The sequence below is a fragment of the Salarias fasciatus genome, chromosome 8 (assembly GCF_902148845.1).
Source record: "Salarias fasciatus chromosome 8, fSalaFa1.1, whole genome shotgun sequence".
In the NCBI taxonomy this organism is placed as follows: Eukaryota; Metazoa; Chordata; class Actinopteri; order Blenniiformes; family Blenniidae; genus Salarias; species Salarias fasciatus.
Genome location: NC_043752.1, coordinates 17375429 through 17396075, shown reverse-complemented (window position 1 = coordinate 17396075; position 20647 = coordinate 17375429). Strand labels below are relative to the sequence as shown.

Genomic DNA, 20647 nt, shown 5'->3' with positions numbered 1-20647 from the left:
TGCGATTCCTCGACTTGAGCAAATCTTTCAAAGACACCTTCTACACTTGTAATTAACCATGAATGGCAGCCATTTTGGATCTCAGGCGAGCGTGAGCCAAATTACCACCTGCAGGGGAGCAACGGCGAACTCCATACTTCATTTACACGGCAGGAACCTGATCGCGGTGAAACACTCCACCGGTGTGATTAAACACCGAGGAACACGTCAGACTGGAGGGTGACCGGACTTCACCCGTCGAAAAAAACAAAACAAAACATGGAAGCTCGTCTATCACGGATTTGTTGCCTCCGGATGTGTTAACATCGGCGGCGGCGGCGGCGGCGTCTCTCAGCCTGCTTTTACACTGACGGGAGACAGAAAGTGAGAAAATGTGTAGCAGCATGTATAATGTGTGTGTGGTTTGGTGCATGAGGTATTGTGCTGAGTAGCAGTCAGATACAGACCAATACTCTGAGAGCATATGTATGAGCGTGTGTGTGTGTGTGTGTGTGTGTGTGTGTGAGTGTGTCTGCTTCCCCAAGGGAGACTTTAGCAGAGTGTTACTTATTCACCCCTCTGGCTGAACTGATGGAGTTTTCTGGCTAAGATCGCCCGGCATGAAAGATGGTTCGAACGCGAACGATGCGTGAGGCAAGTCTTGTTGTTGAACACGCACGCACGCACACACGCCCACACACACACACACACACACACACACACACACACACACACACACAGACAGCGGAGAAGCTGTTGCCTAACGGCGCGATGCAAACGCATTTACACCCACCGGGGTCGGGAGAGGCGGCGTGTATCCACTGAGTGCGTGTAGAACAACACATCAGAAACACATCTCGCCAGCCTGCGAGCCGAAAACATCGAAAAAGGACGGAGCCGGCGCGAGGACAGGGATTTGGCGCCTCGCGGTGTTGCTGGTAATGTAGGCGGGTGTCGCAGTTTCCGCTGAGACCAGACCACGAATCAATACGCGCCGACATTTGGCAGAGGTTATGATATGATGACACCGCTGGAAATACGACAGTGTCAAGACGCTTATCACCGTCACACTGCCAATACCACACAGTTACAATCATACGGACAGCTACGAATCACTAATGTATGTTTTTACTCTTGAAACCCGATCGTGGGGGATACACACACCATCGGTTCATTCTGTCCGTGTTGTGATATTTGAACTGTCTGCCGCCTTTTCAGCTGATTGCAGTGTTCTAGTTCTGTATGCGTGTCCTTGTTCGCTCTCAGTCTCCGGCGCCCTGCGACCCCAAGTCGGATAAAGCTTTATCAGAGACGGAGGGAAGGATCCCTCCTTATTAGAGGAATGATCCGTGCAGACATCTGGTCACACGCAAGGTTAAGTGGAATATTATCAAGTGGCAATTACTGAGACAGGGCATGAGGAGATGCAGCGAGGAAATGAAAACTTGACGTGCTAACACACTTTTCACAGGAATCAAGAAGGAAAGGAACACCTTAGTTTTTAAAATTAAAGTTTAAAATGACTGAATAACAAGTCTCACTATCAATACCATCTTTAATATAAAGATATAAATAAGAGGCAGGAAAATTTGAGAAAGCAATGACCGTAGATTTTCAATCAGGGATCTACTAGATTAAAAAGATGAAACTTGAAAAGCAGAAGGCAGCCGAGTGAGGAGAGGAAAAAAGGGCTGAAGGTATTCGCTGATGACCTGGTTGAAAAAGTCACAGTCGGCGCCGCACTCTGTCCCCGTGGCGGTCTGGATCCCGTCCAGGAGAACAGAGACCCGCGGAGCTCACGCTTCACCTGCCGCGCGGCGAAGGGGGCCAGATTCACATCAACATTCATACATCCCCCCAAAATTACTCAGCAAATCTGCGCCGGCAGTGCTCATGCGTATGAATGAGAGTCTGTCTGCGTTCGAGACGGCATCGGGGAGAGGAGGCAGCGGTGAGACAGACAAAGAGGAAGCGGGTGGCGGCATTAATTAATGATAGACTCCTTCAAAGCGTCTGGATGTATGCAAATGGTGGACGGCATTCCGTATGCATTCACATGTGTCTATCAGGCCGATCTTTAAAACCAGACCTGGGGGGTCGATATCTGCGTGGGGCTGGGCGCTCTCAAATTACCAGAGATTACTTCCTGCTCCGACCAGCGTTGGGCTAATCGAAGGTTATTTGCATTTGGCTGATGGGCAATTTTAAAAGTGGCGCCCCTGAAGCCGCTACAGGAGAGGCGGCTTCGTCTTCTCTTCACCGAACAGATGCTCACAAGGAACAAACGCCGAGGAGGAGAGGAGAGGACGAGAGTAGATTCTGGAGCTGAAGGGAGGAAGGGGGAGGACGCATTTGGAGAGCGATGGAGGAAGAGGGCCGTATCCTTCCGAGGAGGCGAGGCGCCGCTGTGGGAGCAGCACCTCTACAGTTATTACTGTGTAGTGCCACAGACCTCGGCAGCGGGCCCAGCTCCAAATGAAGTGGCCTGATGCGGCCTTCATTACAAACTATGGGTGACATAAGAGGAGAGAAGAGAGCGCGATAAGAGAGAAAATAGGGAAGACAGATGAATGACGGGAGAAAGCAAGAGGAGGTGCAAATGAGCCCAAGGAAGTGAAAATATGCCGGGGATTGCATTGCATGGAATTAATCACGGTGCTTACAGTCGTACGGTGCCAGGAGCCAAAGAGAGGTGCTCATTTAGAGCTCGGAGACAATCCACCTTTCACACACCGGGCTCATTTCAAATGGAAACACAACGCTGAACACAGAGAGGTGAAGAATCAGGGGTAGAAATAAACTCTAAACAGAATGATGAGTCCAGAGAGGAAGCAAGGAACAAAACGATGCTTGTCTACTACAATATACCGTAATCATCTGAGGTTTTTTTTAATGCCAGTAAAGAAACCAATTATTTTGCACAGTGTCCGTTTTTGGAACAATCAGACATTACCTTCACAAATGAGTTGTGTTTAATGAATTTCTGAACCAATCGTACGCAGCAACACTGAATTTTATTCATCACAGCCCCCGGGACGCAAACGTATTCAGACATATGAAATAAAATCCACAGCTTTGATGCCGCGCTCCGTCGGCTCGGTGTGGGTGTTTTCCACTACTCGCTCTGCGCAGCTTGTGAGGCTAAGCGTGAGGATTTACCGACACATTAACTGGAAAGATTGATCCTCCTTTTGTAGGACAACGACCTGAATGGTCGAGTCAATTTTCGCCACTGCAGAGCTTGCCGGCTCCGTCTGAATCAATTCTGTAACCTTTCTTAAATCCAGTAAAAAATTTGTGTTTTGTGGTGCATATAAAACATCTTGTACGTGTGTGTGTGTGTGTGTGTGTGTGTGTGCACTCACCAGCTCGATGAGCTCCTGGTAGCACACCTGTCCATCCTCGTTGCTCTGGACGAGGGCTAACAGCATGTCCAGCTTGGATGGGTCCAGCTGCAGCTCATGGTGCTCCACCAAACTGGTGAAGTTCTCCACTGCGATGAAACCGGTGTTCTCTGGGTCCAGCTGCGGGGAGACAGCAGTCACTGCTCAGACCTCGGAAAAACAAAACTGTTTGCGCTGCCCTGCCGTGCATCCTGATTTCGTTTAACAGGCGGCACTGCAGAGACGAAGTGTGAGTTCTCCGTCAGTAACAGACGGCTGAGACACGACGGCAGACAGGAGATCGTCAGCGGCGAAGGAGAGCTGCCTGGGATTACGCCATAAGCCTCGCACAGTGACACCGGCATTAATTAAACGGTGATTCCTGTTCAAAGGCTTCGGGAGAACCGAACCTGCCTTTAAAAGAAAAGCGCCGTTCATCCACATAAAAGAGCAGGTCTGTCAAAACGCAGCCGCGGGAGAGTTATTGATGATGCTGGGAGCGGCCGCGGCTGACAGGTGAGCGTGTCATTCCAATACAAAGTGACCTGCAGCTTCTCTGGAAAACTAAACATCAAGTGAGGCTGACTTCTGGAGTGTGCGATTGCTTCACGTCCCCGGTGAGTGTGTTCGCGTGTTTTTAAATGTGATCACCGCTCGCTCTGAAACCAGCAGGCCACTGGGTGATTACTACCCATGCCGGGATGCCAGTGCTTCTGCTCATAATTGATCTGAGGAGGAGTGTGTCATAAACATGGCTGCCAGCAGCTGGCTAAAATAGAGGCGAGTTAAAAATGGCACGTAAAGTATAGGGTGTGTTTCTGCACTTCGTTTATGTATTGTTGGATTTTTTTTTTTTTTTTGGCTTCAGTTTATGTACTTATCACTTGATTTCCTTCCCCATCTTATCCATTTAAATGCAATTCAATTGCTCCCCAATGGGGTGTTAATTTCTCATGCCAGCCATCAGACTGTCTTTGTGAAAATGTGCCGGAGGACAATCTGAAGCAGCACGAAAGAAGGCCACATGGGAAGAGTCCTCGCTGCTTCTCATTTTACTGTTTCCTGACTGCGAGCGCAGCCTCATTAGGTTCAGGACGGTAAACCAACAGCCTCTGGTTGCCTGGGGGAGGACCGAGCTTTCGGATATTGCGTCAGTGTTTAGTCAGTCATGCTGGATCATTGTTGTCCATGTCATGAGTCCAACGAGAAGAATCCCGTCCTCGGCTGCCTTAGTCCGGTCGCAATCTGGCTCTGACAGGACGAGACAAAGACGTTACAGCGGCTGCACGAGGCTGACGGCGTTGAACTGGGATGCGTCGCGTCAGTCTCTGCAGCAGGAGGCTCGAAGCTGAAAGCCATGCTGCTCGACAGCGGCACAAAGACGATCAATCAGGGAATCCATTAGTGTGAGGGCATTTTGGTGCTTCTCTGTGTGCTGTATATGAGCTATGTCACACTTTCAGGTGTTTCAAAGTCAGAAATCTTTTAATTCTATTGAGTCATTTGTGTTTTGTTTTTTTTTCCCACTGAACACTCATGTCTTTATTCACCCGGGAGAGCAGAGTACAGCCAGGAACTAATGGGTTAGATTTGATGGTGCTTGACTCAGAACAAGTGTCTCCCCACAGCTGGTTTATGTAGTGAGAGGATTTATGATACTTTTACAATCCTGCATGAACTCTCACCAGCTCCAACCAGCGGCAGGGAAATCCTGCACACACCAACCAGCCGACTTCATTTACTGACTGTGCACACATCAGGGAAAAAAAATCCAAAGCCCAGCTCCTTCCTGGTCTTTGTCCCGCACACGTCTCACAGTAATCTCAACGCACAGCTTATAGCTAGTCGGCCGAACTCAACCACCAGCGTCAAAAAGCGTGTAAAACCAAATTTGCGAACAAAAAACGAAGTAAGATGGGGAAATAAAGCAGGCCCAGGTCTATTTTTAGATAATCCCCTTAACTCGGTGCTCCACGGATGTTTGTTAAAACACGGCCCCCTTCTTCCCTTGAGGAGAATGGAGTGGAATGGTTCAGATACCTCCGGTGTTTGTGATGTGTAGTGTAACAGGATGACATGAGGGGAATACGGTGGGGGGGGGGGGGGACAAAAGAGAGACGGCAGAGAGGCAAGACGTAGAAAATGAGACAAGGAGAGGGGTGGTGGGTGGTTTGTGGCTTGATAACATGAAAGGACTGGAAAAATGATGAAATTAAAGTGGAAGGAGGAGATGGTGTGAGAAGAACAGAGCTAAGAGGCTCAAAGAGTGAAAACGCCGTGCCAGTGCCTGGTGCACGCTCGCTCGCCTGACCCAGCGGTCCGCCAGAGGATCCTCTTCTTCTCCTCGCTGTAAGAGGGCTGTGACACACTCCGGCGCTCTGCATCCATTTGCCACAGAGGAGAGATAGATCAGATTCTAATGTGCTCCTGGCTCGGCCCGGGCTGACAGGGGGAACAGAGCGCCGCACAGGGGACGTCTGATTACTGTCAGCCTCCATATGTCAGCACATCACTACACTTACACACACACACAGCAGACGCCGGGCCACACTGTATACGGCCGCACGCATTTACGCGAACCGAGCGCCGCCGCCGAGCCGTCACACTGCACAGATACGACCCCCTCCGCGGTCTGACCTTACTGAGGAGGAACGCCACGCGGGGGAGGTCGTCTGCAGGGGATACACGGAGGTGGAGGATGGGCTCTTGTCGCCAATTAGGGTTATCAATTACCGAGATGAGGTACACGGGGACGAATGAGTGCTGGCGAGACAGGCAGATTCTTTTAGTTTGTTTTTTTTTCCTCCTCCCGCCTCGGACGGGCTGGCGGCGTTCAGCGGCAGATCAACAGCGAGAGGAAGGTTGAAAGACGGAGGGAAAACGCACCGAGAGGGAAGCGGTTATTGAAGCGATCCAACACTGGTGAGGGCAACACTTTGACAAGCTGCATGCGTTTCCATGGTTACCAGTCGCCTGTGTGTCATCCTTTTCTTGCATTTTCCCCCGGTTTTTTTCCCCCCCTCTGCCATCGCATTGGCATTCAAGAGGCGAAGCAACAACACAAAAGAGGACGGAGGGAAACAGATGATGAAAGGAAGGAAGAGTTGAGATGAGCGAGTGAAGCAGGGGAAGAAAAAGAAAAAGCAGCTGGATGGAAAGAGACCAGCGAGATGAGAAAGGGGGAGGTGGCGGGGTGAAGCCAGGTAGGCGGGGTGTTACAGGGGGAAGGTGGAGGTTTGCAGACACTTGAACTTGGCTGGCTCAAGAGCAAGCTGGAAGCGACTGAAAGCATATCAGATGGGAATGTATGCATGAGCCTGAGGAAGAGGAAGAGGAGGAGGAGGAGTGGAATGCTGACGGCAGGGGAATGATCTCAGTGTTAACCCCCGGGACCTCCATTACCTTCGGCGCAGCGACTCCCCCTGACCCCAGCCAGCGACGGACTTATCAGTGTGTACCGCGGCGGCTCGGGACTGAACCCTCCAGCCGACGGACGCCGCCACGCGCTGGAGCCACGACGCTAACAGACGCAGCGAGTATCTCTGCAAGCAGCAGACAGGAAGCCAGCAGGACGGAGCACTCATGCATCGAAAGTCACATCTAGAGGCAGAAAGTGGACGAGATGCGAACGAGCGACAACTTCCACGAGCCCGTCCAAACTCAAGATTGCTTAATTTCACCGGATGTATGTAAATTTTCCTTCAGGTAAGGTAGAGATAAACAAAACCTTAAACTTTATTGTAGATTAAATAATGTTATGGCTACCACAGTTCCAGAAGACAGCATCATGGCTAACACTGACTGAGACAATGTTGTGGTAAAGCAGTAATAGCAATTGTTTCAATCATGTTGTTGAAGAAATATTGAGAAAAGTGTTTGCTTTTGACGTCATTTTGTCAATATCCTGGTTGCAGAGCATCGTGCGGTTGTGAAGTGAGATGAAACAAACATCTGCAGTCACACTTAGCAAAAATATTCCATAAATAATCATTAATAATTAAAAAAAAATTGTAATCATTGACTAATTTGGATTTGATTTCAGTTGTGTTCTTTCTTGAGTTGTGTTTTTTCAACCAAATGACAGTGACTGTGTGAAACAGAACCAAAAATACAAACTACTCTGGTCTAATTAGAGCTGTGTATCCACACAGGCGAAGTGTGTGTTTGTGTGGCATCAGATCAAAACCCTTTGCTTTGTCCCTGCTGCCCTCAGGAGGAGTCAGGTGACTCTAATTATCACAGAGCATGTTCTCCTGCTCTCTGACGGCGACTGTACTGATATTCACGTTCTGTAATTACCATAAAGCATGTTCTCCTGCACTCTTAACGATTATTGTATTCATATTTTTCCCACTGTGGCCCTGTCCCCCGATCCCAGCCGCTCACTCTCATCAAGTGGACGCCCCTGAGGGGAAAGACACGTCCAATAAATGCTTCCCTAATGCAAACAACCCTCTAACTAAACTCACTGAGGCAAGTACAAACAGCCAGAGGCCTTTTTTTTTTAAGAAGCTCTCTGCAAATCGACTTTAAAAATGAAGAAAAGTAGTATACAAATAGTTTTATTCTCTCTACTAGGCATGAACATGTCAAAACAGCAGCAGAAAGCCCATGTCCTTATGGACGAGATATAAATAAACCTGATAAGAACTCTGTGAGATGTTCGGACAGTTCAGGGGCCGGCGGTGCCTCCCATCCAGTTGTCTTATCAGCGGCCCTGCGAAAGGAGGGGGAACCAGAGGAGCTGTGTTTCTGTGCGTGCACGTTTTGATGATGAGCATATGTGTGAGGCTGCACAGGCCAGAAATAGCCTGAGCTCAGCATTGCAACCTCTCGCAGACAAAGACTAATAAACTCACTCGTGTTGCCACTGTTGCGTTCTCTTCTTCTCCTCCCTGCAGCATTTTCAGATGGTTCGGCGTGACAGCCTCGCAATATCCCTTTCTCTCATTTAGACCTGCGGCGCTCATGTGGATTTGGCACATCCGGGCGGATGAGGAGTTTTCAAAAGAACCTTGGAAGACTGCAGTCGAGTCCAGTCACTTAAAATCTTACATAGTCTTGACTGAAAGAATATCGCTCCCTGGATTTAATGGAACATGCATTTGTGGGATGAATACTCAAGCAAAGTATAAAGAATACTGAGAAGAAGGATCGTTGCAATAGTCAAGCATAAATTCCTTTACATTTGTGCAAGGAAGTGCAAGATTGCAGACGGAAAAATGACAAATTAGTACACAGAGAATACCATGACCTCCAAAGCTTTTGTGGATTTGTTCGGCGGCTGGTGGGAAACTGTGGCCACCGAGGATCGGCTCCGCTGAACGTGACAACATCAGCGTGGAGGGCAGAGCGGCAACAACAACAAGGCATGCCCTGCACAGCCTTTACCCGGATAGAGATGAGAAAAACCTGGCCGATATTTAAACAGGCAGCAGGGTTTGTTCAAAAAAAGAAAAAAGAAAAAAAAAAACATGCTTGCCTGTTCGCTGTCCAAAAGCTATTGGCAGATTTCACTTCATTCTGGTTCAATTAGAAAGACCTTTCCGCAAATCAAAGGCCGCTGCATGGAGTCCCAAAGGTGGAAAAAGGCCCGTCGTCAGCCAGCGTGAGTGATTTGCTCCAGACTTGAGCTTAATGGGACCGAGGCCTGCTCAACTGTGGCCTTTCAAACGCTCTATGTGAACATACTGGCACAAGCAAAATAAACCCCGCAATCAATAAAACAACCAGCCATTTAAAATGTGGAAGCGCTGGCTTCATCTGTAGCCCGAGGACCCGCCACATGGAAACGGATATTGACACAAGATGAGTCAGCCGTTTTGAAAGCACATTAAAAATCTGTCTGAGGAGGAAAAACGTATTGTTGAGGCATCAGCGAGTAGTTAGCGCTGAAGTGCTTCCACAGTAAGTGACTCACTGGTGTGACCACAGAGCATCTTCTCACTCGGCCCACACAGGCTTCCTCCACTTGGTATGAAAACACACACACACACACATTCATAAAATGCAACTGTACACTACATGGCAGACACACACACACATGCCTCTTCACCCTCCCGAGTCAGGTGATTGATGTGTTGCTGATGGGCCACTCGTGACCCCTAAACCCTGCAGCAGGTAATCAATTTCTCCCTCTTGGACAAAATCACAGCACAATCTATCTGTCAATCAGACCAACCCCCCCCCCCCCTTCAAAAGGCCAGCGCACTCTCACAATCAGCACACAGACAAGTGGAGCAAAGTTTTCAGGAAGCACAGCACAAATGTATACATGGTTTGTGGCTCAATCTGCCCTCGGACCATTGTGGTTTGTTAATTTTGGAGATGGTAGACCAAAAAAATGAGACGGACTGGAGGTTAAATGTTGCTGAAGCAGTCAAAGAAACCAGATGTCGAGAGAAATGTGCCTGACTTTTCTAAATACGGTAACCAGGACTGTTTTGCAGATTGAAGAATCCAGCCCTTAATAACAGCTTCTGTTTAAAGTGACGGCCACGGAATGAGCTGGCTGACCAGATCGTCTTGTAATCTTTGGTTCTTGTGACAGAGAGATGATTTGACTGGGTGTGAGGAAGGAACAGAAAACACAGCTACATCCATGCACATACAGGGCGCCTGCTGCATGTTACTACAGCAAGAAAAAAGGGCAGATTTAATCATTTTGCACATAAAAATCCATACAGTGCATCCATCCGTCAGTGCAGGCATGCCTTCAATCATCTGTCCTGTAAACCGCGGCGTGACGGTCCTCCTCTCGCACCGTGGTTCACGATCTGACCTCACATCCTTGGGGCCAATATGGCTCCGCGATGCTCACATCTGGGCATCTGTCACCAACGTGTCCCTGCGAACCAGTCCTAACATCGGCGCTCAGCCCCGGTCTCCGCGTCCCTGGATAGACAGGCGAGGTGGCCCGGAGCCTGTAACCATAGAAACCTGCACCGCTGCTCGCTTACCTGCTCTTGTATGAGCTGAAACAGGGAGCTTCTATCCATATACTGGCCAGGGAGGTGAGAGGAGCCGCCGAGGACAAGGGCATAGGGAGGAGCGAGAGGGGAGCGGTGGTGGTGGTGGTGTTGGAGAGGACGTGATAGAGTGGATGAGGGGTCTGATCTGGGAGCAGCTGCTGCCTAAATGGTAGCGCGTGCCGGGCCGCTCCGCTCCGTCGCCGCCGCCGCCGCTGCCGCTGCTGCTGCTGCTGCGTCCCCCCTCTGCCACCGCCGAGCCTGGTCCCTGGTTTTCCTCTGGTGTCGCCGGAGTTAAGAGCCGGTGCGGTGTGTTGCGTTGTGGTGCAAAACGAGCCGTGACTCCGCTGTGTGCCAGTGCAGCGTGGCGCGGCGGCAGAACCCAGCTTCAGGCAGACGACGGGCGAAGGCAGGTCCAGCAAGCTCTCATTCACTCGCCTCCTCCTCCTCCTCGCTCTCCTCTATCCCATTGCACTGACTGCTCCCTCTCTCTCTCTCTCTCTCTCTCTCTCTCTCTCTCTCTCTCTCTCTCCCTTCCTTCTCCTCTCTCACACACACACACACACACACACACACACACACACACACACACACACACACACACACACACACACACACACACACACACACACACACACACACACACTGCGCCGCCTGCATACCAATGAGGCAGGGGAGGGAGGTGGCCTCTCTCTTCCAATTGCAGGAGGCGGAGGAGTGGCCGGGGGCTGCGGCTCCTCGCGTCTCTACAAGTGAGGCGTCTGAGGGGGGCGGCGGAGGATGGCTTCCACTGCGGCGCTGCGCTTTACTACTGGCACAGACGAGCCCACCCCCCGCCCCCCATACACATGTCTCGTCTGTTACTGACAGTCACACACACAGAAACCCACACACTGTAAACAAGACAAAAGCCACCAACACACAGACATACGGCAGAATCGCAGCGTTAATATTAACAGTGTGTGAGTGGGGATGAATGGCACCAGATGACACTGATGATGCTGCCGCCGGTCCCTAAAGAAAACTGCTGTGCAGCCCTCCCTATCTGTGTGTGTGTGTGTGTGTGTACGCACTGACACATCGGCACACTGCATGGACTGCTGCAGTGATCAAACGCACTCCCTCCACGCGCACACATGCACTAATCTAACACTGAACAGGACGGTTCAGATGGCCGGATTATCAACAACACACAACGACGACGACGCCGCAGCGCCAGGATCCTCAGCACAGTCACTCATCACAGGTACTACTGGGACAAAGTATCGCTTTATGTTAATGCGATGCATAATAAGCAGGCGTCACGCTGAGAACAAGGCGGTTACACCACGCACATGATGGAGAGCCAGATTGTCTGGGTTTACGTGGGCGGCAGTATTTTTTGAGAGCCTGCTAAATAAGGTGTTTTCTTTCTGCACAAATCCGCAATGACCCCTCCTCCTCAGGACAATGACAATAAGGGAGGGGGGGTTGAAAGGAGGCATAAATCTCAATTCACATCAGCGCCTTAAATGCTCTCTCGTCGCAGCTGAGGATGCTGTGACCCGACAGCGACTTCAACTAGTCAACGAGGAGACACGCTTGAAGCAGGGGCTTCTTTTCATCCGCGCTGCTTCCCCAGGGACCCCCGATCAGCAGTTTCACTCAGGCTCTGAATCACAGACAAACAGCACCTCGGCCCGTTTCAACCTTCATTCGCTGTAAGAAAGCAGATTCCGATGAATTGATGAATTCATGTTAAATATCTGAGCTTCATCCACTTTGAATACAACGAACTTCCCAGAATTCCCTTTTGTCACCTTTCAAAAGGCTGAATTAACACACACTGTTTGAAGAAAACCTTAATAACGACCCACAAAATCAATAGGAACTGCAAGACTCTCCTTTCTGTGTGGAAAGACTGAAGTCGCTGTGTGGGGTCCTTTATTCCACGACTAATCAATGTTAAGAATTAATTTGCCTCCAATACTCTGCAGTTGTGCGCATGAATAAGACGAATCTAATTATAAGGTCACTGCTGGAGGATTTGGAAACCGCAATAAGTGAGACAGATTGAAAAGAACTGCAGAAATAAAGCTGGATTCGACTGTTGCCTTGGTAACCTCAGAGGACTCCCATCAAACAATGATAGAAAGTACCATGAACTGGGAAAAAAAGAACCCACTTACACTCAGCAATAAGAAAAATAAGCACAAAGCCCCCTTCAGAAAACCATCCAGGCTTCAGCATACGTTAGAAAATCAAAGAAAACTGACTTGTGTGAAGCGGACACTGCTGAAACACATCGCACGACATGAAAATGACAGACGTCCTAAAAACAGACAAACCAGCTGTCGGCAGCGGTTCACAATATACGAGGGCGAAGCGCGGTGGGGTCACGGCTCCACCAAAGGTCACAGCAGGGCCACTGTTTCCGTTACACTGCCACCAAGCGACATTACACAGATGACTAACCGGGGGAGATATCGCTGCTGTAATGTTGTCTCTGCAGCCTGGAGCGTCCCCGGCTGAGCGGCCGCTCTCGAGCCTGACTGAACCCTTCACGTTCCATCCACCTCTGCTGGACGGACCCGGGCGGCGGGACAGACCCGGCCGGACTTTAACGAGGCCCGAGAGCGGCGGGCGAAGCGCCGGCGTGCGAGCGGGGCGTGAATAACAAGGCCCGGACCAGAGGCAGGAATGCACATTAATTAGATGGCCGGTCTGCCTCCTCCCGGCGCTTCGCCTCCATCTTAATGACCTCCAGGTTTATGCGGCAGGTATTTAAGTGCTGTTGTCTGCCAGCGAGACAAAGGCGAGAAACAGATTTAGTTTCCTGCCCTGCAGGTCTGAATTCAGCGAGGCTTAATTACACCATGAAGATGATGCTTCACACGTGTGTTAATTTGCACCATGTTTGCTGGATTTGGACAATTTTTGGACAAATCAAATAAAAACAACAGTAACTTCAAAACTTTAGTATCTGTGTCCATCAAACACGCCATAAAAAAAGTGGACTCAGACTCCTGTATGCTCAGCTAAGAGCTGTTATCATTCCCCAGGCAACACAACTATACAGACATAAAGCGCTTTTGCAATCATGGTGTGCTGAGGAGGATTTTCCTTTTGTTTTATTGCACCATGTATCGGCACCTGAGGAGCCACTATGTGAAAGAGAAATGTATGTGGATGAGGTTCTTATTCTGCTAAGAGCGTTCAGCAACAAAAGTTGCAGGACTTCAGCGAAAAAGATCTTTTTATATGTTGCTGGTGGAACTGTTTGGTTGTTTTCCTTGTCTGGAGTCTTGAAGGCTCTTGTGGGCCGACTACCATTTCTTGCAGGACCTTTAAATAATTCAGGTAATCAATCACAGAGTCCTAAACAGTGAGCCATATTTGCATTAAAATGCAAATTGCTACTCCAAGGTGCAGATTTTGAACTTCTGCACTACTTTATAATCAGAAAAATGTACAGGCAGATTGAATGTATTTTCCCTTTAGGGGAGGCTATAAGTTGTGCTGCAGAAGGCAATAAGAAGAAATTACCTCATTAAATCTTAATTAAAGTGGTTGTTGTGGTGGACCGGTGGGAGCGAGCCACATCAGAACCTGATGATACGTCTGTGTGGACATTAAAGCCACTTGGAAATCAGTCTGAGGAGCATTATTTTAGCAGAGAAGAGCTACAGTTGGAGGTAAATATGACTAAAATGTAAACACAGTTACCAAGAGGTAACTGTCTGTTAAAGCATATTGATCATGTCCGCTGATGCTCTGCTGTCCTGTCAGTTCTCGTTCTTCTGGAACCTTCCTGAATCATGAGAATGAACACAGATGGTTCTTCAGTCCTGAGCCAGTGAGTGTGTAACACTGGGAATCACCCGCACTATGAAAAACGGCAGAAAAACGAATCAGGTCACTGAGTGACACAGTTATGATCCAAACTGCTCTACTTAGAAGATCTCTCGGGGACATAACACGGAGGAGGAGAGGAAGAGGAAGAGGAAGAGGAAGGAGGCTGGAATCGAAGAGCTTTAAGGGGAGAACACAAAGCAACGTGGGAAATTTATAATGATGAACGCAGTTTAAATATTAGCAGTTCTACAACCACTAATTTCCAATATGGGGCCACTGTGTCAGCGGCGGTGTCTCAATCCATTCATCACACAGCAGCCGACAGGGTTTCAGTGCCTCTTCTTACGAGTTGAGCTCAGGTTTTCAGAGGATGTGTGATCACGGAGAGACCTCTGGTGTTTACCGCTGCAGCTGCACCGTCTCAGCCTGGCATGGACAGAGCAGCCGCTATTACTACATTTAAACCCAGATTAATTCTGCAGACTAGTCAGAGATTCCTCAGACTACACCGATATACTTTTTTCTTCCTTTTTTAGGCCTTATAATATCAGATTACACAGGATTACATGTTAGCAGCCAAATGTGTGCCTGTATCTCCCTACACACAGCACTGTTTCTAATTCATTCCAATGTGATGAATTAAATATTTGACAAATGTCCTGTTTTGGCCGAGGCAATGAAGAGCAAACGGCACAGAACACCAAGCTGCCACTGCCCTCTGTTGGTGAAGCTCAAACCAGAAGTCTGCATCACCCTGGGATACCTCGAATATTCCCAGAACTCCTAAAAAAAAGGCTTCAGTGAAAGAACACACAGAGACTTTTAAACGACATGTTAAACTGATATGAGAGGAAGAAAACACGTCACCATTCAAGGACTTTCTCTGTCATTTGACACAAAATAAGATGAAATTTTCAGAAAGACATTTTAAATGAAATCAAACATGCAAAATACTGAATGTCTATTGGTTGGTATCGTAGCGTGTTAAAGGGGCAGAGGTTAAAGTCAGGATTAACTAAATGTAATTGCTGTTCTAACTGATCATCAGTGAGATCTTCACAATGGTTCGGATGTCTTTCGATGGACGGACTCAGCTGTGAAGTGACGGCAGTCGGAGGCGTCTGACTGACGGCTCACAGCTGCTCTGACGGACCGTCATGTGAGAGGCGCTCTGACAGCTGACATTGTGGAAATAGTTACCTGCTCTACATGCAGAGACGAGAGGCGGATGTTTCTGAGTGAGGACGGTCGGACGTCCTCACAGCGAGTCGGACTGATGGGCCTCTGTTCTGGAACAGCCAACGCACCACTTGGTCTCGGACACCTGCTGGAGACGACCAGCTGTCTGAAGGCCGACGGAGACACATGTACTCACTCACAGAGTCAGAGTTCGCCACGGATCCAATCAATAGGAGATAGACGGCTCCTGATTGTGTCAGGGCGGTGGGCAGCTGCGCCTAATCACGTCCAACTCATGACCGCAGCCGGCGTCCTGAAAACCGCACAGAGGGACTCTCCTGCAGAAGAATCTGGGGTTTCAGCGGCGCTGAAGCTCACGGCTCATGGTTCTAGGTGGAGTCGCGTTTTGATTCGTGGCATTCGTGTCACAGTCAGCTGCCGACGGTCTGAACTGACTCACTCCACCATCACAACAGAGATACAGCACCACGCTTGATGCAAAAAAAGAAAACTTATCGATTATCGTATTTTTAAAACCTCTTTACAAAACATGCTTTCTGCTTTAAATGGGTTTTTTTTCTGTGTGTTTTGGAGTGAATCATTGGGTTTTCTATTTTTAAGGCTCATCAGGGTTTCCTGCATTCTGTGGTGAAACCGCCAAGGACACAGTCATCGAGCTTTGTTTTCATTGTGCGAATGGAAGCGTGTGCAAGAGAGTCGTCAAGAGGTTCAATACAGCCCGGAAAGACATTTTCCTTTCTCATGCAGATGATATTCTGCTCATAACCAACGCTCATGGTGTGTGGCCCATGATTCCAAGCGGCTCCAAAGCTAAATTTAGATTTTTTTCAGCTCCTCTCAGTTGTCTGGACATTTTTTGTCTTCACTAATTGTTGTATTTATACATTTTAGCTCCAATGCTGTCTCTCACTTGAAAATAAATCGGTCTAAAGCTGCTTGAATTTAACCCGGTTCTGCTTTTTAAAGCCTAAATGGCCCACAGTCTTAAAATGAAAGCAGCCCAGAAAGAATGCTTTGACCGTAACACAATGTGATGGAGCGCCGGATAGCGCCGGGCCCTTTGAAAACTGATCCACGGTCCTGATAGGGAGCACACTGAAGCCCTCACAAGTGAAATGGAGGGTGATGTTACCCACAATGCTCTGGGCGCAGGGACAGGACAAGACTTGAGAGAGTTTTGGAGCGCTAAATTTACAAACTGGCATCAGATAAATTTAGCGGTGCGTTGCTAAAAGGCACACGGCGGCGTAGCTGTCGTCTGTAAATACAGACGTAATGTAACTGGCACTGGAAAGAAAAAAAAACCCACGCTGGGTCGGGAGTTATGCAAAGGAGAAGAGATCTACTGATCAGACATGGCCGTGATGAGGGATAATTAAGACAATGACAGCAGAGAAACGGGACGAGCTGCCTGCTCGAAAGCTTTACAGCCACAAATGAAACACGTACCGCGAAACAACCGAGCACTTCGGTTTAGCTCATAAGATTTTCACACAAAACACAACATGGCTCATTCATCTTCTATACCAGTTTATCCAACTGTGTGTTTGGACGACTGGAGCCAATAACAGCTGACTGTGGAAGACAAAGACACTCTGGTCTCCACAGATCGAATGTCCATCACAGGGCAAAGGCAGAGAGACCATCCCATTCAGAAAGTACCCTGGAGGTCAGAGTCACAAATCAACCTCAAAGGCCTGTTTTTGGACTTGAATAAAACCTTTGCACGCACAGGGAGAACATGCAAACTCCACACAGAAAGGCCCACAATGTAACCACGACCATTACAATCTCATTTTATATCACTGTGTTATGAAAATGACCACATGTCTTAATGGGCAGAGCATTGTCACGCTACAATCATGCATTGTTCACTGCTGTGCTGTGTCTTCTGTAGAAGGGATTAAATTAATTACTCCTCTTTTGCTTTAAGGATTAATCACCTGATTTAAGCATGAGGTGACATTACTAAATTGGCTATTTTTGTAATTCAATGTTCCTATAATGTAAAAGAAAGAAAGGAAGCGACACATGAGCTGTGCATTATGAGAAACATTTCAGAAAGACATTAGTTGTAGACAAAAGAATGGAAAGTAAACATGTAGTTTGAGGATATTAAAGTCTTTTCTGTGTAATTCCAGTTAACACAGTTTAAGGTTGTAGGTTAAAATTCACAGTGACATTATGAAATGGACTAATTATGCAATTCATGTGTTCAACCGTGTGAAATTCAGAGAAGCAGACAATGATGTGTGGGTGATGAACGCAGAACCAGACTGTTTTGAGGTTAATAAATCTGGTGGACAGAATGAAATGGAAACCACAAGACAGATAATGGTGGATAAAAAACACTTACTCTTACACTTCTGAGGCATTTTGAAATAAAAAATGTATGCATATATTTTTTTTTTTTCATTTTTGTAGGTATATTTGTATTTTGGATGTTTACGACATGTCTGGAATTAATTACAAAAAAGTAATACAAAAACTGGCTGGCTTGTGAGTTTCAATGTTTTTGTGTAATCTGATGATTTTTGCACTATTTTTATGTTACTTTCCGCTCAAGGAGGCGTTCTGAAATTATAGAGTTTACATGCCAGAAAAGGAAAGACTGTGTAACCGGATTATTTTGAGGTCCAGTATTATCATATTAAAAACTCACCAAAAAAATGTCAAATAAAGATTTGATTTGAAAATTTTGAATATTCTTTTTATTGACGATGCTTTTTGCACATTATTGTTGTTTTCTGTAGCCCAAGGTGACACTGATCAGTGGTTTCTTCGTTAAAATCAATGTAAAATGCGAACAAAGAAAAAAAATCTGGAGTGATTTTGGCGTCTCAATCGATACCCAAAAAAAAAAAAAAAATCAAAATGGCTTCTACTAATTGACTATTCAACTAATCTGAGGAGCTGCGTCTCCACAAGGACACCAAACCCGAGCAAAAAACACGCAGCGGACAATAAATCTGGAGGATTTCAGACAATCCGACGGATAGTTTTAGATTTCATGCAGCAATCAGGCGCCTGCAGAGCAAGAAAGCAACAAAAAAAAAAAAACAAAACAAAGAAAAGGAGAGCACTGCATCGTCCTGGTGATCAAAGTGCATGATATCGTGCGCGTGCGTGCGTGCGTGTGTGTCCAGCAGTCAGCTCGGAGGACGTCCCTCTGTCGGCGGGTGAAGGGAGGAGAGCAGTCAGCCGGTGTTCGGTTCCTGAACGGGGCACCGGCGCGGCGGCCGCAGACAACAACAACACACACATCAGCTGCGCGCAATCGGTGACAAAAACAACGCTCCGCGAATTAAATACCGCCCCCCCCCCCCCCCCCCCCCCACACACACACACACACACACCCGCAGCACAAAAGTCGCTAACAATAGACATGTTGTCCATATGATCACAAAGACATGAGTTAGAATTTATAGTCATTGTGCAGAGCGCACAGCCAAATACCCCCCCCCCAAAAAAATTTAATAAATAAAGCATTCAAATGCGCCAGTTAAATGAAAACACACAATAATAATAATAATAATAATAATAATAATAATAATAATAATAATAATAAATTTAAAAAATCGTCATCAAGTCCAAGCCTGATTTGCAGCATTCCATTTATCTGTAATATAAACAGTTGAATGTGAACCTTCCCACATTCACCCATTCATCCAGTCCCTCCCTCTTCAGCCCAGCTGGACCACATGACCCCCCCCCCCCGCCCCCCCATCGGTTTCACCCATCCCACCCCTCCTTTCTCACTAACCCACCAACTTAACTTACCCACTGTCTAGTTAACGCAGCAGCAGCAGGCAGTAAGCAGCAATCCCACATGAAGAGTGTGTGAGGGGGGACACAGGTGGGGAGCAGTGGGGTGACACCAGCAGCTCAACCCACTTATTCTGGGATTTCTGACGCTGTTTATCAGATTAAGTATTAAAAAAACACACACATACACACAAAAAGTGGAATTAATAGCGATGAGCAATAATGTTTTCCTATAATTAGATGATCCTACAATAAGCAGGCTGCACAGCTGACGACCTCCTCCTTGACAGGACAACCTGCTTATCTGCCTTTGTTTTGCACCGCTGGCTGAGACGTGGAGGAGGCGCGCAGATCTGCTCATTATCCAAAAATAGTCCCGAAAGAACCGATAACCACGCCGCAAAAGTCGGGGGGAAACACTACTTTCAGTGGCTGTGACTTTCATATAGGAATCAAAATGGCGTTTCAGGGAGGGACAACAGACCTGGTGTTAAAATAAGAAATATTGCAGGAGGAAGGGTGTAAAGTTGGGTGTTGGGGGGTCTGAGTTGTGGGGGAGCGGAGCCGCAGACCCTCCTCAGGATGACAGAAATCAGATGACAGGGCTGGTATTGACAGTGCTGTGATGCGCCAGGTCCTGAACAAAAGAAAGACATCAGTGCGCCCTGTATTGAAGGACTTTGGATTCAGCTGCAGCCCCCCCACCCCCCCTGTGCGCGCAGCTGGACGCACACCTGGACGCACGGCGGCCACCCGGCTCTGACCCCTGTCACACACCATGGCATCAGTTTCACGACCCGCCATCAGGATCCTTGATCTTTGGAGGTGTTGGCAACTTTCCTGACAATGGAGCTCGAGTGGCCACTGCCATAGTGACAGTTATAACAGATTCTGCCCCAAAACCAGCGAACCCCGGGAAACCCCCCCGTGCCCCGCAGCCCGGACACACTCCCGTGCCCGTCCCGGGGGTCACCTGCCACTGACACACCGTGACATTTCATTTAAATGGGGTTTAACAGTAAATAATCTGGACCACGTCACTCAAAGTCAATGGCCGGACTGTGTTAGTTGGGAAAATGTATCGATGTATTAAACGGAAAAACGGAGCCCGACCGCGCGCGAGCGGCGCGCTTCCGACCGAGCATAGATTCAATTTTCACACGCGCGAGGAGATTTCCCCCCACGTCCCGTCCGTTTGGGTCAATTTAACGCGAATTGTGCAAAATTGTTGGCAGCCCGCGCTCCTTCCAGCGGGTTTTCCTGGAATAAAAGTTGCTCGCGCACGCCGGATCCGCGCGACAAGTGTGTCGGCGTGAAGCCCAATGTCCCTGCGAGCCCCCCGGCCGGATCCGCGGTCCGAATCCCAGCCGCAGCCTTTATATTTCCGCGGAGAGGGAGGATGAAGAAACACAAACGGGACCGCGCCAGTTCCATGGAGTCCGCTAGATCAGCTGCTGGCAGTTGGTGTTCTCAATCACGTCCGCAGATAGGTTTCATAGGCTCACTGGAGCGCCTGTG

General features: G+C 48.3%; 1 protein-coding gene across 1 annotated transcript in view; it reads right to left on the bottom strand.

Moving 5' to 3' along the window:
* Nucleotides 1-10495, bottom strand: part of rhbdl1 (rhomboid, veinlet-like 1 (Drosophila)) — a 30416-nt gene extending 19921 nt beyond the window's left edge. The window contains exons 1-2 of the mRNA XM_030098333.1: nucleotides 10322-10495; nucleotides 3345-3503 (exon numbers count right to left, since the gene is read on the bottom strand). Coding sequence (XP_029954193.1) covers nucleotides 3345-3503; nucleotides 10322-10360 — 198 coding nt within the window. The 5' untranslated portion in view covers nucleotides 10361-10495. The remainder of the gene's footprint in view (nucleotides 1-3344; nucleotides 3504-10321) is intronic.
* Nucleotides 10496-20647: the final 10152 nt, after the last annotated feature.